Source organism: Aptenodytes patagonicus, chromosome Z (genome assembly GCF_965638725.1).
Source record: "Aptenodytes patagonicus chromosome Z, bAptPat1.pri.cur, whole genome shotgun sequence".
Classification (NCBI taxonomy): Eukaryota; Metazoa; Chordata; class Aves; order Sphenisciformes; family Spheniscidae; genus Aptenodytes; species Aptenodytes patagonicus.
In genome coordinates this window covers 36737382-36761560 of record NC_134982.1, presented here as the reverse complement: position 1 = coordinate 36761560, position 24179 = coordinate 36737382, and the positions used below count along the sequence as shown (strand labels likewise).

Genomic DNA, 24179 nt, shown 5'->3' with positions numbered 1-24179 from the left:
CAAACTAGATTTTGGCACATCGCAAAGCAGAAGAGTGAAGTATTACTGTTGGCTCTTATATGAGTGATGGATGAGAGGGATAAGATGAAAAAAATTTTTCTTCTCAAATGGCTAACTTAACGGTGAGGAGTACTGTACTTTCAAAATACGAAGAAAATTATTTGAAGAGGTATTTCCAGATAGCAGAGCTAATAGCTGAGTTTTCTGTATGCTTGCTCAGGTACGATGGATAGACATGGATGTATCTTACTGTTAATGTGAAAGCAGTTGTTATTGAAAATTCCAAATCTTTGCAGTTGCTAGCTGCGCATATAAAAAGAAGGCCAAATGCAGTCCTATAATAATTTTTTTTTTCAAGGACATAAACATTCAAAAATGTTCATAAGGAGGTGAGCAATCCTGGAAACATTTCACAGAGATAAGAGCCCACCATCTATTTGGAGGAACACTAAAGAGGTACTAAGAGTCATAGTTCAGTGATGTTTCCTTAAACAGACAAGGTAGAGATGTTTCGTATCTGTTACCCATGGACAGAGATACTAGTTTGCTTTTTCTGCTTAAAGCTTACTGGAAGAATCTGACAGCGTGCTGAGGCAAGGTGTTGAATCACAAAGGGAATTGGCATACATTGGTAAAGGATAAAACAATTGACAAAAATAAGAATTCTGGTGTTTGTATTGTTATTTTATAGGGCTAGGCAGAAAGAAAGTATCTGTCATAGTAAAGGGTGACTGTGTTTTCCCTTCACTGAGACTGGAAAGAGAGGAGTAGTAGTAGACTACTACAGGACTTCCTATGCTTGAATAGAAAATGACTGGCAGGGATCAAGAGCTAAGAACCTGTTCATTACCAACTTCCTCATTCTTAAAGCATGACTGTTGAATATTGCAGAATTAAGAATGGAAGTATCCTTGTTCTGGTGACACACTGCTAATCTGACGCATAGTTCAACACTAAAAAAAAAAGCAAAAAAGAGGACGCCAGGGACAGAAAGTCTTTGTGCTGCAGTTAACACAAAGTGTCTGGGTCATTTGAGTTTAACAAGTGATTGGTGATGTGGTGGTGGCAGTTTTTAAATGTTTTGGATCTTTGCTAAATAGTAAGACCAGCCAAGAGGACATCAAGTACATTTTGGCATGTAAAGCCATGCAAGACGTGAATATGAAGCGATGATTTAATGATATCTCTGTAAGCTGTAAACCGTGACCTTTGATACTGTAGTTTGAATACAGCTTTTGATCTTGTCTGGGAGAAAGTCTTCCAGGGAGACAGTGGGTTCCAGCCCCCCCCCCAGGACTCTGTTGAAGGCTTGAATTTATTTTATTCTAAGCATGCATGGCAGTACACATCAGCACAGAGCTCAGTGCCACATATGTGGAAAAAGCATGGTGTGCCTGCACAGTAGTCCCCTCAATAAGGGAGGGAGGGGGAGAGGTATCCCATCAGCTAAAAAGCCTGAGAATCACCACTGTTCTTGGATATTACAAAGGATTGATACACTTAAAGTAGGGCAGCGTTCAAAAATACCCTGAGCCTCCTAGCCAAGAAAATGGAGCTATTGAGTAGATTCTGGTGAGGATCAGCTGCTATTTACCGTTAAGAAGTTATGTCCTGGCTATTTAAGATGTATGACAAGACAGTTCCTTTTTTGACATGGTAGACCATAAACAGTTAAATGAGTTTTCTAATTAAAGATACTCATTACTACAAAGGGAAAGATCTACTTCAGAAAGTATAGAAACTGAATAGAAAGTATATTCTGAATAGCGACAGTATCAGATTTTGACAGTATATTAGCACTATTTGACTTGCTGTGGTTGACACCCAGAATGGTTTTCATTTGAGTTTAAGCAAGCAAATGCCGCTAAAAGATTCTTCTTCTGATGAAGCTTCTGTGTTAAGGGTCACTTGTTTGGTAAAATATTTCTTGGGAAAGTGTTCTCTTGGATGTAATGCATCTTGTTTCTTGATCCTTATCATCAAAGTAGCATCCTCTCTGTGTACCTCCCAATTTTTAGAAGACCTTATTTTCAATCCTTTTGTTTCAGATGTGCATCTTAATGTGGGTATCTTAAAACTAAGTTGTTATTGCTAGTTTCACATTTCTGTGGGTTTTTTTCCCCTATAAGTTTTGCTTTGCTCCCACTTCAAGTATTTTCAGTAACTGTAGCCCAGTGAGACTTCTGTTAGCGAGAACAGTAGCTGTACAAAACCAAGTTGCTGGCAATTAAATGTTGTTCATCAGATGAGGCTGATTATTTTGGCTATGTTGTAGAAGAGCCAACAAATGGCTTTAGAAATTCAAAAACTAAATTCTGCGGTCCCTATTCATGCAAAGTACTGCTTGCACATTTAAGTCCAGCCAATGTTAATAAAGTGATGTGGAACGCAGTCCTAAGTATATGATTTAAAATGTGGAAAATATAGATAGATTAAAAAACTTTTCTGCAATTCTCTTGTTTCTAGCTCCTGAATCCCTTTTCAGGAGAAGTGTTGGTACATCATTGCACCAGGGGTGATTGTATTAAAAGCTGACTAAATCTCTTGCAGATATAAAGACAGCAGCATGCACCAAGTTAATACTTAACTTCAGCTATATAACTACCTTTCAGGAATGCTCTTATACTGAGCCCTGGTGTGGATAGATAGGTATTATTGTCTAACTCGTTACATGTTTAAATAACTTTCTTTTAAATACTAGTGCAATTACTTTTTTAATTTGTTTTAGGCTAGTAGTTACGCTTACTTTTTAATTAATCTGTAGGAAAAAAAGGAAAGTGGCTCAATAAGCCGTAAACTGTTTTGAGATTTGAAATTACTAATGATCTTGCTTTGTGTACATCCTGAGGATTGTCATCCTAATAGTGAATATTCCAATACATCTCAGGGTTTTCAAGTCAGTATTCTTATTCTTTGTTTCTATTGCAGCTCCAAGTATTTGATTAGAAGAACCTACTTAAAGCTGCTAATAACTTCCTTATGAACAGTATATCCCCACTGTATTGCAAGATTTTCATCAGTAGCTCAGCACCAAGCCACATAAGCTATTGATGGAATTCAAAACACTCTTTTTACATAAAAGTAGTTTGAAATAGTAGTGAGAAGATACCTTTTCTGAACACACAGCATTTTTTTAAGTTATCCTTAAAGTACCTAGGCAGTAACACAGTGGTGTTTTATTCTCCTTGTAATGTGACATCGTTATCTTTGTGTAACACCCAATATAGCACATTTTTCTTTTAGAAGTGAACTGTATTCACTGGGTGTAAAATCCATAGTAATTTCACTGAAGTAGTGTTAATTTAGTCTACTCCAGGATAAATTAAAGCACATGCTCATCTGAGGTGATAAAATGTGTTAAGTTTCTGTCAATTCTAAGAAACTGTATGTGGAGGTAGGGAAAAAAAACGAGTTTGCTGAAATAAGACTGAGTCAGAAGGAGAAGAACTTGAGAGTGTGAGTCAGCATTGCTCACTGAACTGTTCATCAGTCTGCTAACTTGCTGTAGAAATTGGTTTGTGATGTTTTGGGAGGAGAGGAGAAAATGTGCTTTTTCTGAGCCTCTGCATAGAAATACTCCTTGTCTGCCAGTGAAGATAGCCAAGTTGCTTCTGAGTCAGTATGGTCCTTTCTTCTGACCTGGTATCAAGTTATGAATCTGAGTTGGAGTGATTCCTTCTGGTTATGTTCCTCTGCTGCAGGATGTAGGAAAACGGTAGAAAATATATGTGAAGAGCAATTAAACAGGAGTGAGAGTCTTTGGTAGAGGATGAGATTCACTTATCAGAAATCAGTCTGAGAAAACTGGCTTCCCAAGTTTTATATCTGAAGTGGCAGAATAATTTCATAAGCTTGCTTGATGTAAGGAACAGTAAATGTTCACAGTAAATTGTTGTAAGGAATACTGTTTGCATTGTCTGCAGGCTTTGGTCACACATAAAGGCAGCAGCGCAGGAACTAGTCTATAACACAGGAAAAGAACATGACAGTAAGGTGCTGGAGAGATCTGCTGCTTACCCATTTAATAGGAAAAGAGAGTTTTGACAGGGTGCCAGGGCTCTGTTGTTTTAAGAAACCTTGTTTACGGAATTGTTTTACAAATACTGACATGTACCCTGGTGATGCTAGAGTTGGTGGTATGATGGTGTTTGGGAGCCTGATGGCTAATGGTCCTCTCTGATAACAGCTAAAAAGCCAGCATGTCCATGGCTATGTTACACAAAAAAAAGATTAGATTTTCCTTCCAAAGGAAGTTCCAGCAGTTGCTGATTGCAGGGTAGGAAGTGTGCAGATTTACAGCATACAAATAGTATGAACTATTGTTCATGAACTATATAAGAAACACAGAAAAAGTGTTTCTTTTCACTAAGTTGAGGCCTAGTGAAGCAGTGGAAACAGGACATTGCCCTTAAATCTTGACCCTTGCATTTAGAAAAACGGTACAGCGGTGGGGTACTGTAATTATTTATTTGCTGTTACTTCTCACATGAAGTGGCAGGAAACTTTCTTACTCTTTCTAGGCTGAACCCAAATATTTTACAATTAAGTGAATAAAGTAGTGATCAGTTGCTAAATTACCTACTGTTATGAATGATCCACCTTCCCTCAGATTCTTTTATGAACTATGTGATTATACATCTCTCACTTGCTGTTCTCTTCCCTCTTACTTCAGATGACCGTTCATACTTCCTCCGTACTGCATAGCAGGTCATCGCCTCGTGTTGGATTTTTTTGTTCCAATAGTTCAGAGTTCTTGGCCCATCTAAAAGTTAACAAACATGCTGTGAGGGGAGGGGACCAGAAGGTCCGTCTGTCCTCTGCAGTTTTGAAGATTTTTTTTATTTATTTATTTTATTTTTTTTTTTTTTTGCCCCACTTAATATGGCCACTGGGATTTGTATTGGAAGATACCTGGAAGAGGGCACTGCTTCGATACTAGTCGCAAAATAGTTGTGGTGCGCAAGTATGAGAGAGTAAAAACTCATTCTTGCTGTCTAGTAGATCTCAACTTTGATTACTGGATTTTTTTAAGACAATCACTGCAAATTTGGTATTTACAAAAGAAAATCCCCCCCTTTCTTTTTCCCTTCTTGAGAAATTATTTGAAAGCAACTAGCCATTTTTCCTATCAGGAAAGGCAGAGCAAATGGAATGTGTAATCTAACCAGGCATGGACTGAGTGAAATGTAGTTTCCTAAAAAGCAAATGTGAAATGAGGCTATACAAGCATGGGAACACATGGTGGTGATGGCATGTTATTGAGGGACTAACTCAGATCCTTGCTTGTGTACCAGAAAAAAAACGGGCCTCTAAATCTAGCTAAAAATCAGTTCTTTGAAAATAATTTGTTAGCAGACGGTATTCATGGAATCAGCTGATAAAATTGAGCATTTTGTTACAAAACTTTCAGTCATTATAAATGAGTCTTTTTTTATTATTATTTCTTAACACTGTTCTTTGGAGGGCATACTACTTAAGACATTTAAAGAGGCCATGTAAATGTGTACATTCTCTACTACTTATATAAATATTTTAATTTGCACAGATTTGTTTACATATTCAGAGTCTGCACAAAAATACAATTGCTTTCTTCATATTTGTTTTGATAAACATTTTAATTCTGCTTTACTGAGTAGGAAGTGTAGGATCTTAAGCATACTTTTTTCTGATGATTGTTGTTAATGGGAAACCTTTAACCAGTTGAGCAGATTTAGTGTGAAGTGCTAAATCCATTCTTCTGCCAAATAGGCAGGTGGCTTTATAATCTAGACTCTGTGGTTCTCTTGATCCAGGCTCTGGAAAGAACTTTACTTTGGGAGTATGAAGAGGTGTTACAGGCTGAGGCTTTGGCAGGTATCCAAACTAAATGCTCAGCCAAGTTACTTTGTTTTCTGGATTTAGAATCTAGAATGTGCAAAGTACTAAATGAGTTTGTGGTTGGCCTTGATAGGTTGGGTTTTTTTTTCCCTCAACTAAATTATAGAAGGTGTGAATTTGTGATGTGAGGAGATAGAGATATTCTGTCTCCTACATGGTTTTCTTGGTCTATAGGTTCATTTTTTGGGAAGGAAAGATGGAAGGTGTCTCTGTATCAGAATTGTAAGCCAATTTGCGTTTTGGCCTGTAAATCCATGCAAGACATGAACATGAAGTGATGATTTGCATTTACAATTTAATGTCTGATGTTCTGATTTTTCAAAGATTGTTCAAGTTAGATCTGAGAAGTGCAAAGTCCCCTGTTAATTTCAGTGCAAGTAGCATCATAAAGATAAAAAGCTGTGTCCACTGAAACATGAAGAAGAAAGTTCTTAAACCCTACGTGACCTACAGCAAATTGCTGCTTTCTGATAAAAAATTCATATGCTTGATATACCATTTTCCTTTTCCCCTTATCAAGGAGGAGCCAAATAGAAAGAATTAATTGGGGTATTTGAGAGACAGAGGGAAAAAGTAAAAAAAAAAAAAAAAAAAGAGATTAAGCAAACTGTATTAAAAGGGAAAACAAAAAGTTTGCATGTTCTTGTTGAATTCATAGTGAAAATGGTGTCTCATTTTGTAACCATCTTGGAACAATGCTACTACTCTTTTTTTCCATGTCTCTTGAAAGGTATGTTTCAGAAACTCTTGATGTAGTATGTGTAGCAGGGGAAATTTGAAAAATATACCTATGGATTTACTCAGAAATACTTCTGTCATTGAGTAGCCTTGATTATCAACTATCTTGCAAAGATGAATCACACAGGCTTATATACCAAAGATTTAGGACTTCGAAAATGGAAAAAAAACCCCAAACAACCCACTTTAATACAGTTCAATTGTAACACTTCAGTTAAAGTAGTCTCAAAGCTTAAGTTTAATAATAAAACCAGTGAATTTATATTTAAATATGCAATGTAAAGCTTTCTGAATAAAAATAAAAGACCATAATATATTCTTATAATTAATGGAACTGCCTTGTAAAAAATGAATGTTTAGATAACAGGTTAAGTAAGATTAGCCAGTGTAATCTGCATTATAAATTGTACCTTTATGTTCTATATTTTCTAGTGCAGTCTAGGGTATGAAGAGTGGTATATAAACAACAACAACATGCTGACACTTTTTTGTCTCCTTGCAGCAGGAGAAAAGATACTGCTGTTGCTTTATCTGAAGGTTATTTATTTGTTATTGGAGCTTGTGTATTTATACATAGACCTAAGTAAACTTGCTGTACAATAACTTCCCTGAAATACTTCTAAGAAAATGGGAAGGCAATTTAGATATCTAGCTTAAGGGGTATTTAAGTGAGAGAATGTAAAACTGATAGTGGCAATGGGACAGTATGTTGTTGGTGACATACACCAGCAATGAAGAGAACACAAATGTAGTAGATTTGCTCTCCAGTAGCCGTACACTACTAATCAGTACAGGCTAATAAAGACTTTGGTACCTGTACCTGTACCCTACACAGTAGGGCAAACGTGGGCTGCGTTGCAGTGCTCGTTCCCCAGGCCCTCACATAGGACTAGATGTTGGGGTGAAACCTGGGGTGTGATGGGCTGGCAGGAACCCTACGCACGTGAGAAGAGAGGCAGCCACTTTGCTGGTAAGACTTGTTCTGGTTGACTGGATGGCCATGGTGCCCCTTCTCTGCTGGTGTGACAGTGGTACTTTTGTTGGACAGCTGGAGATCAGGGCTGTAGGTTGCATTGAGAATATGACCTTTCCTGCAGTGTGTGTGTGCGGCTGAAGGATGTGAAAACTTAGCGAGTGGCTAACGGTAACAGTGGAAGCAGAGCTGCAAATGCTTCAGATTTTAAGAACTGTAGGGTTTTGCTGCATAAAATTACATAGATCTTAAAATTGTATACATAATAAAGTTGACTCTCAGTATTGGAGAAAATAAAGGTATTTAAATTGTATTTAAAATTGTTGGTAACAGTCAGGTAAAACTGCCGGATTTTGACTGTTGGGCAATTCACTACTCCATTATGAAGGGCAGGATTTGCCTTTTGGTATGTGCAATAATAAATATCTAGTAGTTGCCAAGTATTGAGTTAGAGACTTTATTTTTCTACAGAAGGTGAATTTTTCAAGTACTGCCACTAAAAAATGACAGAAAATAAAGCTGAAAAAGAGTTTTGGGATGTCGTCTAGCCTTCTCACAATTTTCTGCCCCAGAAGGGATACAAAAAATAGAGCCAATGTTCTTAAAGCTTTTGGGTGATGGAGAGACGAGGACGGTAGGGGAAGTTGGTGATTCTGTGTAAAAACAAACAAAAAACACACACACACAAACAAACAAAAAAACCTGTCCAGTCATATTTTCATGTCCCCTTTTTTCTTGGTTTGTTTTCTGTGTGTGTTACTGTCAGATTTGGAGCAGCTGCACTCCTTTGTCATTTCTCTTCTTAAATTTCTCCTGCAGGGTTCTTCTCTTCTGGACAGCACTTTAACAGATCATGTCTATGAGATTAATATTACTTATTACTGCTTAACCTTACTTGGATAAAGCCCGTTATAGAGCCTAAACCTCTTGTTGAGCTGTAGACAGATTATCTTTTCCAGATCCAGCTGTGTACATAGCAGGCTGTGTAGCTTCTACCTATTCGTCACTACCATGAATGTCCAGTTTGTCACCAGTTCTGCCCATGGAGCAATTTGCGAGTGCTCCCGAGTCTTTCAGGCAGAACTGGCCGAGGTAGCGGTTTTGTTAGATGGCTTCCTCTTAAGCAAGTGAAGGTGATTTTACTTGAATTGAATTAGGAGGAACAAAAGCTTTTGGCATAGGTGTGGGCTTCTGACAGGACTATTTTTGGCATAGCTGTTTGCAGAGTGGGTGTCTGTTTACTGCTTTCTCGGACAAAAATACTATTTTATCATTTCTCTCAAGATTTAGGTCTGAATACAGAGCCTGAAACTGGATTTATACTGACACATAGAATTGAGAGCTTGGACACGGTGATAAGTTTTGAGTATTTTGTGTTATATAAGTAGCAGTAAAAATGACTCCATTCCATATTGACTGGTAAAAAAAGGACAGCCATAAACATCACTTAAATAAGCAAGGAGGGCACACCCATGTAGCATGGATAAAGTGTTAAACACATGACTTGTTTTTGTAAAGCTAGATTTTAAAAACGAGTAATAAAATGGCTATAAAAGACCTGTGTTATGTAAGGAAAAAATATTTTAATATTTTGACTAAACTAAGAATCTTTTTTTAGGGCATCCAAGATGGATCTCAAGTCTGCTCTGGAAGAATGTTCAATGGCACTGAACTTATTTCTAAACAATAAGTTCTCTGAAGCCCTGGAACTACTTCGTCCATGGTGAGGTCCTGTTATTTGCTGAAGTTACTGTAAACAGATAGTGTAAAGTATGCTATCTGGTAGCTGAAGATTAATTTAAGGTCTCTGAAGATAGTAGTTTTCATTTTTTCCCTTTTGTCCAAAAGCATTTCTCAGTATCTTTGGGTTTTAGCAGTGCACTTGTTTCTCCTTAAGACCATCACAAAACTTGTTAGTGAAGCACTGAATTGTTCGGTTAGAGTTTATCATTCAAGCTGTCTTTCCTCGTTGCAGAGGGGAAAAGCAGGGGAGCAAGACCTTATCCAGTGTATCTTTGGTCAAAGAATTTGTACAATGGAACTGCTTTTGACAGGACAACAAAGCTGGAACAAAACTCCAGAATACTCTTTTTGTTGCTTTTTATATTACGTTTGAGTTACAGTAGTGTTTACCCTTAAAGCCCACCTTTTGATCTTCTGACTAATTCTGCCTATTCCCCTGTTGTCTTTGCTCCACTGAGAAGAAAAGCATGGCAGTGCAGATACAGGGAACTAAAGAATACTGAAAGGTTTGTAGGATAAACCTAGCTTACCTGTGACTGTGTGGGGAGGCAATCTGGATGACTGTTCTTTAGGACTGGGATCTGAATCCTGTTCACTGTTCTTTTCCTGTCTGTGTCTCAAAGATGCATATGGTGTTGAGGAATGTGTTAGTAGAGCAAGGTAAAGTTCCTGCTCTGCAGTTTGGTGATAGTAGGACTGGATTAAGAATGATGGGTTGGTGGTGTCAGGTCAGTAGTATGGACAGGTGGAAGAACACCATTAAATGAAACCTTGGGAGGAAGACACAGCTATCAAGTGTTTGCTTTTAGTGGTATGGAGAGCTCAAGTGTAGAGGAGGTAGGCAGGAATAACACCGTTTCAAATTAGCTATCCTTACACCCAAGCGCTCTTCTCTGAGCATTGTGCAGTGTTATTTGTAATAGAGCAATGCTTTGAGAAGGCCCACCTGCACTTGTGTATGCTAAAACTATTTCTGGATAGTATTGCAAAATACTAAGTTCTGTATGCAAGGATTATGCACGTGTGTATTACTGAGTACACACACATATACATTACCCAAATGTTTTTCTATGTTTCATATATATATTTCATTTTGTGTTGTTGTAAAACAAAGAAACCTTGTTTCATACAATAGTGTTTTTATGTACAGTGAAGTATTTGTTTTAGTTGACATTTGCTACGAAGAAAAAAAATATTCTAAACTCCATGGTTTTGATGCTTTCAGTCCCTGGCAACTAATAGACTTTGAGCTTATTATATAGCATATTCAGCTAATCTTCAGAGGAGGACCTAGCCTAACAAGGAAACAAAAAACCACATTTTAAAAAAGAAAAAGGCCAATTGTTTTACTGAAATTTTACTGAAATCAGTCTTTTAATGAAAGTTAAACTCAAGTCTTTAAATAATGTAAAAATTTTAGGGAAAGTGTTGATATATTTAAGAAATAAACACCTAGCCCAAGGGTCTATCTTCCTTGACTCTGCTCAAAGTTTCCTGTCTTCAAAACTACATTTGGTGGGTGGCTCCTTGATTTAGGGCGAAGCAAAAAAGTTGAGGAAACTGGAGAGGATCCAACAGAGAGCTGGCAGCATGGTTAGAAAACTAGAACATATGACCGATTAAGATTGTGAGAGCTGGGTTTGTTTTAGTTTGGCAAAAAGGAGACTTGGGCATTAATCTAATAGTGTTCTGGAGCTACTGAGGGGGAGTTGCAAAGACAGAGACATCCTTCTCCATAGTGGCAGATGGTGAGACAAGAGGCAGTCACCACAAGTTGAGGCTTGGGAGGTTCAGATTGGACATTAGGAAAAAGTACATTGATAGTACAGTACCAGAGAGGCTGCCAGAGGGGTATGCAGTCTTCATTTTCTTGAACCTCTTGAAACTTGGTTAGGCAAAACCTGAGCTCACCTAATGCAACATTGGCAGTAGTGCTGCTGCAGCCAGTAGGTTTGAGTGTATGACCTCCTGTAGCCACTTTCCAACAACTTTTTTTTTTTTTTTGATTGTGTAATTATGTTGTGAAAGCCAGGCTGGTTCAATGTAGGCTTTTATGCAGGACTGAGCATGTGCATACTGACTTTTTTGTGACACAAATGCAGATTTTTGTGTCTTTGGATCAAGTAGTGATGTTAGAAAGATGTCCTTACTTCTTATGTTAAATGAAAGCAGACAAAGGAGTATTTATGTCACGGCTTAATTAGCTAAATTAGATTTGCCAGTGGACTATAAATGGGATATAATTAAGTGCAAATGTTCGTGTAACCCAGTTTGGATATTTTCTGGAACTTGCTGCCACAGTATCCTGTGGAGGCAGACAAGTAGCACCTGGTGGAAGATGATACTTGCTAGGTTATGTTCTCATGTCCATGACTTTCCTGCTTTATTCTTCTGTCTTTTCACAAATTAATGCAAGTGTCTCAGCATTTAATTTTGTATTGTAATTTAAAGTTTTACTTAAATGCAAAAGATTTATATGTTTGCTCTAGGTCTAAAGATAGTATGTACCATGCCCTTGGGTACAGCACTATTTTAGTTATGCAAGCTGCTATGACCTTTGAACAGCAGGATATACAAATGGGAATTTCTACAATGAAGGAAGCTTTGCAAACCTGCCAAAGGTAAGCCCAAGCAATGAACGTTTATGAGGTACTTAATCCACTAGTGTTTGTTGTAAGATATCCCAGCTGTCTGTATGCTTTCAAAGCAGGCTATTGTCAGTGTGATAGTGATCCAGATTTGGAAAGGTGGAGTAAGTCTCACTATCCAATTATTATTGGTAAGGATATGTTTCCTAGTATTGCAGAAACAAGAGACTCCTTGGGTCTGGGCATGTGTAGCCTCTAAAGTTAGTTAAATGGTTGGTTGCGACGTAACTATTGGTTACGTACATGGTTGGTTACATACATGGTTGGTTGCTAGGTAGACCTACACATAAGCTGACACTACATGATTGAACTGCTTGAGCTATTTCAACCTGTCACTTTTTGTTTTCCAAGGGATCAACAATTTAAAAGCTCCATATTTTGAATTTTCATTTTCATCATTAAAATGTTCTTTTTTTTAAAAGTTGTTTTCAAAAGGGGACCCAATAGTCTAGTCGGATTAAGCTTGTACTGAGGTTTCTTCTAAAACCAAAGCAATTTTTTTTATTACTGTTACAAATGTAAGTGTTAAGTTTACCTTAAAATTAAAGGGCTATTATTCCCATCAAGAATGATCTGAACCTTTTGCTTCTGGTCTTGCTTAGAACAACAATGAAATAGAATAGAAAATAGAAGTTATTAGTGACTTTTATTTTTTTAATTAAAAAAACCTTAGAAAATGGGTTGTCAAAGCTAAAGTGCTTAAGCCTCTGACAAAAACAGAAATGAGTGCTTTATTCTGCTGTACTGGTTCTTCATCGTATTGGTTAGGCCATAATTTATCATGAATGGTCTCCAAAGAAATTATCTCCAAATGTTGTTAGTTTAGACATTTAACATCACCTCCTTAGCAATGACAAAAAAAAGAAAAGGAACCGGGACAAAACTATCAGATACTACCTGAAAAAAATAAAGGGTCAGCAGTTTCTGCCTCTTTTTCAGGTTCCTCTGAACTATGTTGTTTAGTATGTCTGAAAGTTAGGTGCCTCTTTGTACTTCAGATAGTTTCAATAAGGGCCTCCATCTCTGCAGGATGCAAACTTTTATGCGTAAGTGCTTTGGTCTAGTCTGTCACAAAACTCGTAAAAATGCAAGATAAAGGCAATCAAACACTTAAAGGTGAAGAATTGCCAGAACTACATGTGCCTTAACTGACCATTTTCTGTGTATGCATTACGGTAACCTGTAGTGTCATCATCTTGTCAGGACCCTGTGCTTTTCAGTGTGCAGAATAGTGTAAACAAACAATAAGCCAACGCTTGGTGTTTATAATTAATGATTTCCAGGTTTAAAAGTATGTTCCTTTTCTGAATGTAGAATTGTTTCTTTAGCTTCTTCATAAAGCTGAGTTGTTTGTAAATAGCAGCAAATTAATTTTTGGAATGCTGTACTAAAATAAACTAGCATTTTATAACATGGACAGTTGAGATCTGTTGAAAGTAAAATATGTGACTGTTTTGGCGTCATTTGGCATAAAATGCCATAAAATACTGAAGTATTTTTGTTTTCATTTATGTTGAAAACAGAGCTCCTTTTGATTTTTCACTTTAATTCTGAGTGCAAGTTTAAGAAATGGAAAAAAGTAATTCGTAAAACTTTCAAGTCCAGTTCAAGTGGCTTGCCCAGTGTCAGAGAGACCTCTGCAGCTGGTGGGTGGAAGTGGGGTGGAGGCTATTGTACACTTAAAGTAGGTTAAATGCATGCTTGGAACATCAGTTCCGTGCTTCTGAGCCTGGACACATACCAGTGGCCATGATTAGACTACTCAAAGAATTGCAGCTATTGGCAAATCATCACTTTACTAAGAATGTCTATAAATTGTGGTTGGAAAGGGTTAAGAATTATAAATAATTAAGTTCAAGTTTGTGTTGAAATGTCACTCATGCTGTGTGGGTTTCTTTTCCTCCATGTACAACTGATTTAGATTCAGGAAAAGAAACACAGTGGTGGAATCCTTGTCCAATCTAGTTTCTAAACAGTCAGTGGATCAGTTGAGTGAAGGTAAGTGGTTTATAATACTGATAAAATAACAAAGTGAAAAAAGCTCAAAAACACTAGCAATGTGTACAAATATGCTTAACTTGGCCTAGTGTCTTACAGTAAAAACCAAACAAACCAACTGTATGGTGTTTTTTTTTAATTTGAATGCAAAACTTCTCAAAATGGGGGATTCAGCCTAATTTTTTTCGGTTCTGAGTGTGCATGGATTAAGAAAGGAATGCCTTTCACAACACATTATAGGACTGAAGAGAGATTTCCCTTTTTTTTTTTTTTAAAGACAGCTCCCAAAAGTTTAAGAATCGTTGATGCTGTGGAATATGTCCTTATTATTAGTTGCATTGGAATCTGAGTATATTAACAAGTTTTGTGCTTGTCTGTTTTGCCTTAAGGTGTTTTGGGAAATGGTATCAGTGCATTGTTCATGGCTCTGAAAATGCTGATCTCCTATTTCTGATTCGGGCAGAATCAAGTATGCATTTTTTTCTAACCTGACACAAAAGAATCCTGTTTAATACTGGACGCGTCAAACTCACAGCAGCCTTGTGCATGTGGCTGGTCTTGCAGCATGGGTGCAGAGTAACTCGTGTCATGTGTGTTAAGTCAAATATACTTTAGTGCTGCATGAGGACAGAAAGTCTGCCCAGGGCTTTTGGTTTGTTGAGCATGACTTGGTGAAAACCTGTTCATAATGTCTTCCTGGACTTAGGAAAAGCCTGAGCCACAGTGAGCGTTACCATTCGTCTGTAAAAGTTTTTTCTGAGACGTGGAAAGAGGGTTGGAAGACCTAGTTGCTGTAGGCTGATATTTAAACTTAGGATCAATGGAAAGTACAGGAGATCATCCACCAGAATGACAAGTAGCTTTTGCCCTAGGCTGAAGTGAGCTCTGGCAAGATCAAAGTTTTTGTCTGAGGAGAGGTGAAATAGAAGACTTCTATTGGGATTTGTGTGTTACAGCTATTATTCAGCAGTTATCAAAACAGCAACAGCAGAATCTTGCTTTTTTTTCTTTTCTTGGCAGCATTTTATTTATTCCATTGGCCCCAAGAAGAGAATATTGACAATGCTTTGCTAACAGTAAATAACTTTTCTTTCTTATATAGAGGAAATGCATGCTGAAATCTGCTATGCTGAATGCTTACTACAGAAAGCAGCTCTCACCTTCGTACAGGTAAAGTCAATTGTTTATTTTGTATCTCTGTGTAGCAGTTTAATGGAAAGATGTTAGTACTTGTAAAATGTAGTTCCCACAATAGGTAGAGTATTTAAAACCCCAACTTTTTCCTAGTGAATGAATGTTATTTCATGGCAGTGATTGAAGTATGGTAAATGCTGTGCTACCCAGCAAAATTCTCTCTTTGTTTATATGAATAACGAAAGATGTTATTGATACCCAGGAGCCAAAAACCTAAGGTATATTGCAGTCTTATACAGATGGTATGTTTAAATGACTTGCATCACATCTGACAGTGTTCAGCACTTGTTTAAAAAGATGTTCAAGTATGAGGAAATGTCTTGTTTGAAAGTGCAAGTCTTTTTTCGCATGAAGAGGCTAGAATGTTTCCCAACTAATAAAGCTTCAACTGATGCGCACTTGTCTCCAATTCAGTATCACTCTCCATGCACTTTTGACATGGTGTCAGGAACAATATAGTTACAAATTATTATAAAATGAGCATGCCTTAGCGTTGCTGAGGTAATAATTCAGTCCACAGGAAGATCTGCTGTTTAATACTGTCTGGTGCTTCTTGTTTAGCTTGGGGTTCAGGGACTTCATGCTACAGTGTTTTCAAATTTGATTTGAAATTTGATTCCTGAAAACAGGAGTTGTTATACTTTTTTACATATGTGAGTGTTTTACAAATGTTTAATGAATGTATTTTAGATAATCCCTTCAGATACAAATTATGAGGAAGAAGTGAGGCACAAAGGTACTAAGATCAGATGGATCTAAAAAGTTAATTTGGCAAAGCTTTATAAACCGCTTAATACAGTACTATGGCCAGAAGTGTCAGGAAATAATATTAATGGAATGCCAGTCTTTCCTACAACTGACTTTCTCCTTTACTAACCAAATGGAAGCAACCCTCTTTTTTTGTTTTGTTGGTGGGTTTTTTTAAGTGTGAAGAGAATTTTTAAACAGTTGTTGAAGGAGGTGAGTTTAGGACTGTATAAAATGAAAAAAACCTTGGGGGTATACTTTCTCTAAAGCAGCACCTTGCTATCTACCATGTCAGAGATCCATTGCTGTTGACTATAGTACCCTGCTCTGCTGATTGCTGTCATGCCCCATATTTTTCATCCTTGACTGACCTTGATTCTTCTGAGGGGGATGATGATAATGAAAATGTAACCATTCAGAAAGAGGTAGCAAGAATGCTTGTACTAAAACACTTGCGTTTGGGTGTTCAGTATTGCAGACAAAACAATTGAGGTCTTTTGAAATGGTGACCCTTTTATGGAAGCCAGAATTTCCTTTGGTTGATGAGTCTGAGGCTTTTTTTGTGCTTTTTCATTTTCCACATCATATATGCTGTCCCCAAGTATTTAAATGTGCATTTCTGAAATGCCTGCACACGTTCCCCTTCTGTGTGAATTCTAAGAGAGAAATTCTGTCCTGTTGAACTGTTAACCATCTTGCTTTTCAGGAATTTATTTGTGATGGCTAGTACATTGTGGCTTTACTTTGATTTTTCTAGATGTTAATAAGTACATACGTTGGGTAGTACATGTGGTTACTGTTGATCAGGAATGGGAATTCATCTGTTCAGGGGGTTCTTTGGTTTGTCTTCTGCCAGGTCCTGGGCTCACTTGTGTGTGTCAGAATCGGTATTTCAAAACTTTTCTAAAAAGTTCCCACAGCACCATCTGGTGGAGAGCTTTCTTGGTCCATTTATATGCATTGGAAATTCTGTTAAAAGTAACTCTGACTTTTTTTCATTCCCCTCTTAAGTTTTAAAATTTGTAACATGCGCCAGAGAAATGTTTCCCTGACAACTTAAAGCAAGTGTTAACTTCAGTCTTAGAGATGAGTCTAATAACTGAAAAACATTTTTAATATTTCCAATGACCGTTAAGTTACAAATAAATGTAAATGTAGCTGGAAGATTTTTATGTATGTGTTATTTGTAATAGCTGAATGCACATTTTTGTGCAATTATATTTTTTTCTTCCAGGATGAAAATATGATCAACTTTATCAAAGGTGGCCTCAAAATTAGGACGAGTTACCAAATATACAAGTAAGCCATTAGAAAACACTTAGATTCAATGTTGGTATAAGCAGGTGCAGTTGCATTAATGCCTCCACAATAAAAAGAAATACTTTTATAGCAATCATAGAAATTATATGAAGTATAAGCATTAAGTCATGTTTCCCCTTCCCTCCTTTTTTTTCCTGCATCAAGAGAATGTCACCAGGTGCTACAGATGACTCAGGGGAACAAAAGCAAAAATGAAACTTACTACCAGTTTGAAGGAGGAGTAAAACTTGGAATTGGAGCATTCAACTTGGTATGACTTTTTCAGACTACAGAAAGGCCATTGGGATAATTCTGTAGGTTTCTTTCTTTGCAGAAACAGTACTGTAATCCTGTTTTAAAAATTACACATTTGTAAAATGGAGACACAGGCTTTGAAGGTTTTATGCAATATGAAAACAGCAGCGGCTTTTTGCATGCATGCCTTCTGGGATCTTTCTACTAATCTGAATTGTGTTTAATTCCCTTGGACTAATTTATATATGTATTTCTTAAGAGGAAAAGCAGCTACATCTACCTGTGTGTAGCAGGAATTTTTATGATACTTACGCTGTTGATTACAGGATGCCTGGAGTGACTGCTTTTTTTATACACACCTATGTATACCATTCTTTTGCTTCAGTGGCATACTGTGGATTGGCATAGATAATTACAAATTCAAAAGAATGAGCAGTAGTTTACTGAGTTTGGGCATCCACTAGCATTTGCGGATGCAGGGTTTGTTGTACTGGGTACATCCACTAGTGTGTTTCTTTACAATTTACTACAGTTGCATTTTCACATCTGTCATTGCAATGGTGAGAGTTGATTTCTGCTGGTATGTTAATTTCTGTATCATTCAAGACTGGAGCTGGCCAGTTCTGATTACGGTCAGAAGAACTCAGGTCTATCTGCACCTGTCAGTCTTTAAAACCCAAACAACTGGTAGATGTCTGTGTTCATAAGTGCTCTGACGTTTCCTGTTCTTCATGAAGTCTCCCCAGTAGGAAGCTTAACAGAAAAAGTGTCTGCTGGGCAGAGTGTATTAGGGTGAATGGAGCTTTCAAAAACTGACCTTCAAATAGACCTTCTTGTAATGCTCGTTGAAAAGGTGGTTGTGACCTTTAAGTTTTCTGTTGTGTAGGATATGGAGAATGCAGTTACAAGGGGAACAAAAAGTGCATGTAATAGAGGGCTAAAGGATGATAACAATAGCTAGTATTTCTAAAACAAGTGTGCTTGCTGGTCTGCTAATTCAGTGCTCCCACAGTAGGAACAAGTAGAACTTTTGTGATAGCATTGTGTGATTTGATTGGGAGTAAAGGAAGATGACAATTATAGACTGTGAGTACTACCAAAATAGATAATACTTTTATTCCAAATGACCCACAATTTTCAAACAATTCTGATCAGCTGAAGACAGAAAAATCTGTCATTATCTGAAGAAGCACAGCTGGACTCTGTCTTGCTGTTTCCATGCTGGATGATCGTCAAAAGTCTGAATTTCCCTGAAGCTCAGACTGATTGTATATTGTTGATCATGCATGTCTATTTTCAAGTTCTTTTGTGTTTTACTTTTTCACTAATGTGTAATGGCATTTAACATAGTAGCTGGCATTTTTGGTTCAAGTTTATAGTGGTTTTACTTTTTTATTTAAATGTATGTACATTTTAATCTTATTTTTGTTTGAAATGTATTTCAGATGCTGTCGCTTTTACCAGGAAGGATCCTCCGACTTTTAGAATTTATTGGATTTTCTGGCAATAGGGTATTGGATCTGATATTTGTTTTTTCAAATTAGTCTTTTCTCAGATAAAGACTGGATGGATTTAACGTCATATAGATCATTATACTTTTAGTGTGAAATATATTGTTTATCAGTATTTTAGTGTTGTTAAAAAGATGAGAAGTGGTCTAGATGATGCAAGCATAAAAGCACATATAGTGCTGATCTTGAACAACCATGGGAAAAGACCAGTCTGCTTCAGAGGGGGTTTTCAAATTGCAATTTCCTTTCCTTTTGCTGATCCTTAAGGAGAGGATATTAGCTTTCTTTTCTAGCCTATACAGTCAGAAATTAATGTTCCTCATACCAATAACTGAGGGGAGAGTCAGTTCTACATTTTTCTACCCACAATCCCAGCCCATTTCTTTGGGAGAAGGAATTTCTGAATATCATGTGTCATTGTTGAATCTCAGTACGTCTTTTTCTCATGGATGAGGAAAGTATTTGTAATCATGGCCTTGTTTTTGTAAACCTAGCCTTGTTTTGTAAGTATCTTACTGCCCTTTAAAACCCTTTTTGACACTGATAAGAAATTAAAAAAACAAAAACCAAAAAAAAACCCCACAAACCCAAACCAAACAAAGCAACCCACAGAATTATACATAACTAAACTTCAAGTTACTAATTGGACAAAGTGTCACCATATGGTCTTATTGCTGTTAGCTTGTCCACAATTACGGTTTTGCTTATGTAAAATTAGACTTCAGTAGAGACCTGTTCATTCTGTTTCTTCCTGTGAAAGACCTGGTTCATGCTGAAGCTGTTCCATAATACACATATTTGCCCTGGCTGAAAAGGCAATAAAAGCTGAAGGGAAAATAACAAACAATTTTGAAGGATCAGCACATTTTTTTGTATGGTGCTTGAATTCCTCTATAACGCATCAAGTTGCTATGCAATAGAACTCCTGTTAAGTTAATATTTGTTTTGAGGCAAAACTGTTAAAATCTGATACGTTTCTGAAGAGCCACTGCTCTTAAGCAGGGAAGCTCTGAGCTCATCTCAACAATCCCCCAAGCAGTCAAGCTGTCATGTAATGGACATAAACTGGAAAGGATGAGAAGTTTCATGTGTTAAGAGCTGAATAAGTCTCCATGAATCTGGATTCCTTTTCTCAGCACACACGAATTCCATTGTAGCTTCTGGAAACAGTGTCTAGAAGTTGGTGTGTTAGCAGAGCTAATACTTCGATCAGAACCTCAAAATAGTGGCTGACTTGATGGAAGAGAATTGAGGATAACCAGGGATTTCTGTGAAGGAAGACTCTTGCAACATGTAGCACTGGAACGGTTGAGAGAGCTTCTCACCAAACATAGAATTAAAGATGTTATTCTGAAGGGCTCATAGCCAGAAAATAGTGGGGAAGGGATGTAGACCTGTGTGTCTGCATGGTCTGTGTGGTGTTCTCATTTCACCAGAGCACTGAAATGCATGGGTAATTTTATTCAATGTTAGCTTAATCTTCTCCTTGCTGAGTACTATCAGCTGTGGTAGTACTGTTTTGGTAGAAGGTTCTGTTGGATCTGAGATAACAAAGTGCTAAATTAGGAAATACTTGTATCTGAGAGGAAAACTGGATTTGAGGGAGCCAGAAACTATTAGTAGTAACTCTGTATACTGATAGTTAATTCTGCATGTGTTTGTGATGTTTCTTAGGAGTTGGGCCTCTGTCAACTACGAGAAGGCGCATCTGGCAGCAGTTTGAGGGCCATTCTGTGTACTTTCACCCTGTTGGTTTATCATACTTACGTCTCCTTAATCCTTGGTGAGACCCACTGTGTAGCTGTTTGGTCATGCTACACATGATGATAGATATTGTGATTTTTTTTTAACTGATTTTCGAAATTGTGGCCAACTAGCTTTGTAACAGGAGATTGTTGTATACTTAATTATGATCTGAAATGAGTATCTCTGACTGACAAAACTATGTCTGCAGAAACAATGAGGGTAGATACCATTATACCAACATCTTGTTCCATTTACAGGGCTGTCTCAACATGCAACAGCAAAACATCACAAACCACTTTTAAGTTCAGACAAGTCCTTATCCATAAATTAATGTCAGATATTGTGAAAACTATCTCCAGAAAGAAGTCTGTACTCCCAAACAATTTACTTGGAAGTTCAAACATGTAGAGAATTAATTGCTTTTGCCACATGGGGCTAAAAGTCATCATTAATTCTGTATGCATCTTTGACATACATTTTCATGTTCTTTTAGTTTGGAAGTGTTTTAGTCCTTGTCCCTCAGGCTCATCAGGAAATTAAGGAGAACTTCATTTCTTTCAGTATCACCTGTACTTCATTACTGAGCTCAAAATTGGGAAAGGAGGCAGCTGAGGAATATTTTCCTAACTTGCTAAAGCAATTTAAAGGGATTTAAAAATATAACTAGGATCTGTAATGGAACAGTTTAAAGAATATTTGTATATTCTATTCTGTTTCTACTTACAGACATTTACTATCTTAAAAGCACTTAGTACCTTCAGGACAAGAACTCAGTTTTATAGAAACACAATGTGATGAAATAATTCTGCTTTTGCATAAAAGCAGTCATCCATTAATCTATTCATGCCATAATATGATTTGGAAACCAAAATCTTAATCTGTGAAACTCATTTTTTTAAGTACATTGAGGTTGGTTTGTTACGTTTTCTAGGTACAGGGGAAGCCAACCTTGAGGAAGCAGACAGTCTCCTCGAACCCTATCTCCAGAAATTTCCAAATGTGTGTATTCTCAATAAATTTTATAACAGCAATGTAGTTCCCTAAGCTTAAAATAGTAACTGGGTGTTTTTCTCATCTCCTTTCAAGGGTTCCATTATGCTATTTTATGCTGCCAGAATAGATATACTGAAAGGAAATTTTGAAAAGGTAAATCAGTGTTTTCTTTTTAAGGTTTTTATTTGTTCAGTGTTCAACTTGGGGAAAAAATATCTAAAAGTAACTTATTTTAGTTGGATGGATAATTATGCTCTTACCCCTGTTCATGTTCAGTGTCAATATTGATTCCATCTCTCTCCCTCTGTAAGGGAAGACTGAAAGGGAAGTTTATCTCATTTTACTAGTCAGGTGTTCTCCACTTGGGTGCTAGGAAAGGATTTGCTCTGTAATTAGACATGGCTCTCATGTGGAGCTGTAGTTGAGCCAATTTTCATCATTCTTACTTAACTACATTGTAGGCGCAGTTGAGGTTCCAAGAATGCATAGCAGCCCAGCAAGAGTGGAAACAGATTCATCATCTCTGTTACTGGGAGCTGATGTGGTGCTACACCTATCAGCAGAACTGGCTTCAAGCATATCGGTATGCAGACCTGCTCAGCAAAGAGAACAGGTGGTCTAAGGTAAATGGGTAGGTGGATGTTGTTATGATATACGTGTAGCCTCTCCACAGTTAAATTTGCATTTCAATTCGCACAGTAAGTGTACTTTCTGCTTTCTTCTGAAACCCATAAGCAAAGACACAATGGCACCGAAATGGTAGGTTTAACTGGGTGGGGTGGTTAAGGAGGAGTTTGAATTTCACATTCTGAAGCACCAGAGCCATAACTAACAATGCTTCAGCCCCCCTAAAAACCGAGGTACTTGTAGAGTTGTGAGAAAGAAGAGGGAGAGGAAAATGGTTAACTTGCATCTCAAGTCAAGTTCTAATGCTTGCTAAGAAAACTTGGCTGAAGAAACTGTGTTTGTTAGTTGATTATAAACAGATGAGAGCACACCTACTCAGCAGATGCTTTGTGACATGAAATGAGAAGGCTGCTGGAGACACGGTCTCACGAGAAAAGTTGGTGTATCTACCTTTTCCTTGTAAAAATGTTTCTTGAAGTATGAACCAAGCACAATGTGCAAATAATTTTTGATACATCATTTTTGTCCGTTCCTTTCTAAGGTACTGTTTTATTATGTTTATTGGAAAAGGGGATGCATCCAATTCTTGACAAAGGAGGAAGAGAACAGTATATTCAACGTGAAGTGCAAATGTCTTGAATAGAATTATGGATGTTTCTTTTTTCTCCACAAAGTCCAGCTATTGAACTTTCCTTGAATCAGTACTCAGATATTTTCTTCTGTTTTTTCAGGCATGTCTCTACACGTAACAGATCATATAACAGTAATGGACTTTAGAATAGTTACGTCATTTAACCTCATCTCTATATCAGTGATTTGCATAATAAATTGTCCTGTTCTTTGCAGGAGACAACCTTTAGCATTTTCATTTATTTAGAATATTAATAAATATGTTGAAAATAAAATTATAGCATAAATTATGTGACAAAGGAAATGCTAAACTTCTATAGTTCCACCTGCCTGAGAATTACTGGAAACACTTTGCTGCAGCAAGCAGGGTGGGAGATTTGAGTCCTTAGTGTATTGACTGAACACAGCAAATTAGATGTGGTAATATGTTGCTATTTCTTTTTGAAATAGGCAATGTATGTATTCCAGAAGGCAGCAATTCTATGTATGCTTCCAGAGGATGATTTGAAAAGGACTGGTGAGGACATTGTATCTTTATTCAGGTAAACATTTATAAAGCAACTAGATGTGCAGTCTTTTTCCCCCATATAAAAGTTTTTGACTTGAGTATCTTAAGACAACAAAAGTTGAGTATCTTTAAGACAACAAAAAAAGTTTTTACAAATATATTAATGATAAGAAGAGAGCCAAGGAGAATCTCCATCCTTTATTGGATGCAGGGGGGAACATTGTCACTGAGGATGAGGAAAAGGCTGAGGTACTCAATGCCTTCTTTGCCTCAGTCTTTAACAGCCAGACCAGTTATCCTCAGGGTACTCGGCCCCCCGAGCTGGAAGACGGGGACGGCGAGCAGGATGAACCCCCCATAATCCAAGAGGAAGCAGTCAATGACCTGCTACGCCACCTGGACACTCACAAGTCTATGGGGCCGGATGGGATCCACCCGAGAGTGCTGAGGGAGCTGGCGGAGGTGCTCGCCAAGCCGCTCTCCATCATTTATCAGCAGTCCTGGTTAACAGGGGAGGTCCCGGACAACTGGAGGCTTGCCAATGTGACGCCCATCTACAAGAAGGGCCGGAAGGAGGATCCGGGGAACTACAGGCCTGTCAGCCTGACCTCGGTGCCGGGGAAGATTATGGAGTGGTTCATCTTGAGGGCGCTCACAAGGCATGAGCGGGACAACCAGGGGATCCAGCCTAG

General features: G+C 37.5%; 1 protein-coding gene across 1 annotated transcript in view; it reads left to right on the top strand.

The window, feature by feature from the left end:
* Positions 1-24179, top strand: part of TTC39B (tetratricopeptide repeat domain 39B) — an 83694-nt gene that overhangs the window by 44326 nt on the left and 15189 nt on the right. Inside the window, exons 3-14 of the mRNA XM_076363397.1 lie at positions 9207-9311; positions 11821-11952; positions 13901-13977; positions 15080-15147; positions 17153-17217; positions 17383-17488; positions 18918-18983; positions 20658-20766; positions 21661-21728; positions 21816-21875; positions 22184-22345; positions 23430-23521. Of these exons, the coding sequence (XP_076219512.1) occupies positions 9207-9311; positions 11821-11952; positions 13901-13977; positions 15080-15147; positions 17153-17217; positions 17383-17488; positions 18918-18983; positions 20658-20766; positions 21661-21728; positions 21816-21875; positions 22184-22345; positions 23430-23521 (1110 nt within the window). The remainder of the gene's footprint in view (positions 1-9206; positions 9312-11820; positions 11953-13900; positions 13978-15079; positions 15148-17152; positions 17218-17382; positions 17489-18917; positions 18984-20657; positions 20767-21660; positions 21729-21815; positions 21876-22183; positions 22346-23429; positions 23522-24179) is intronic.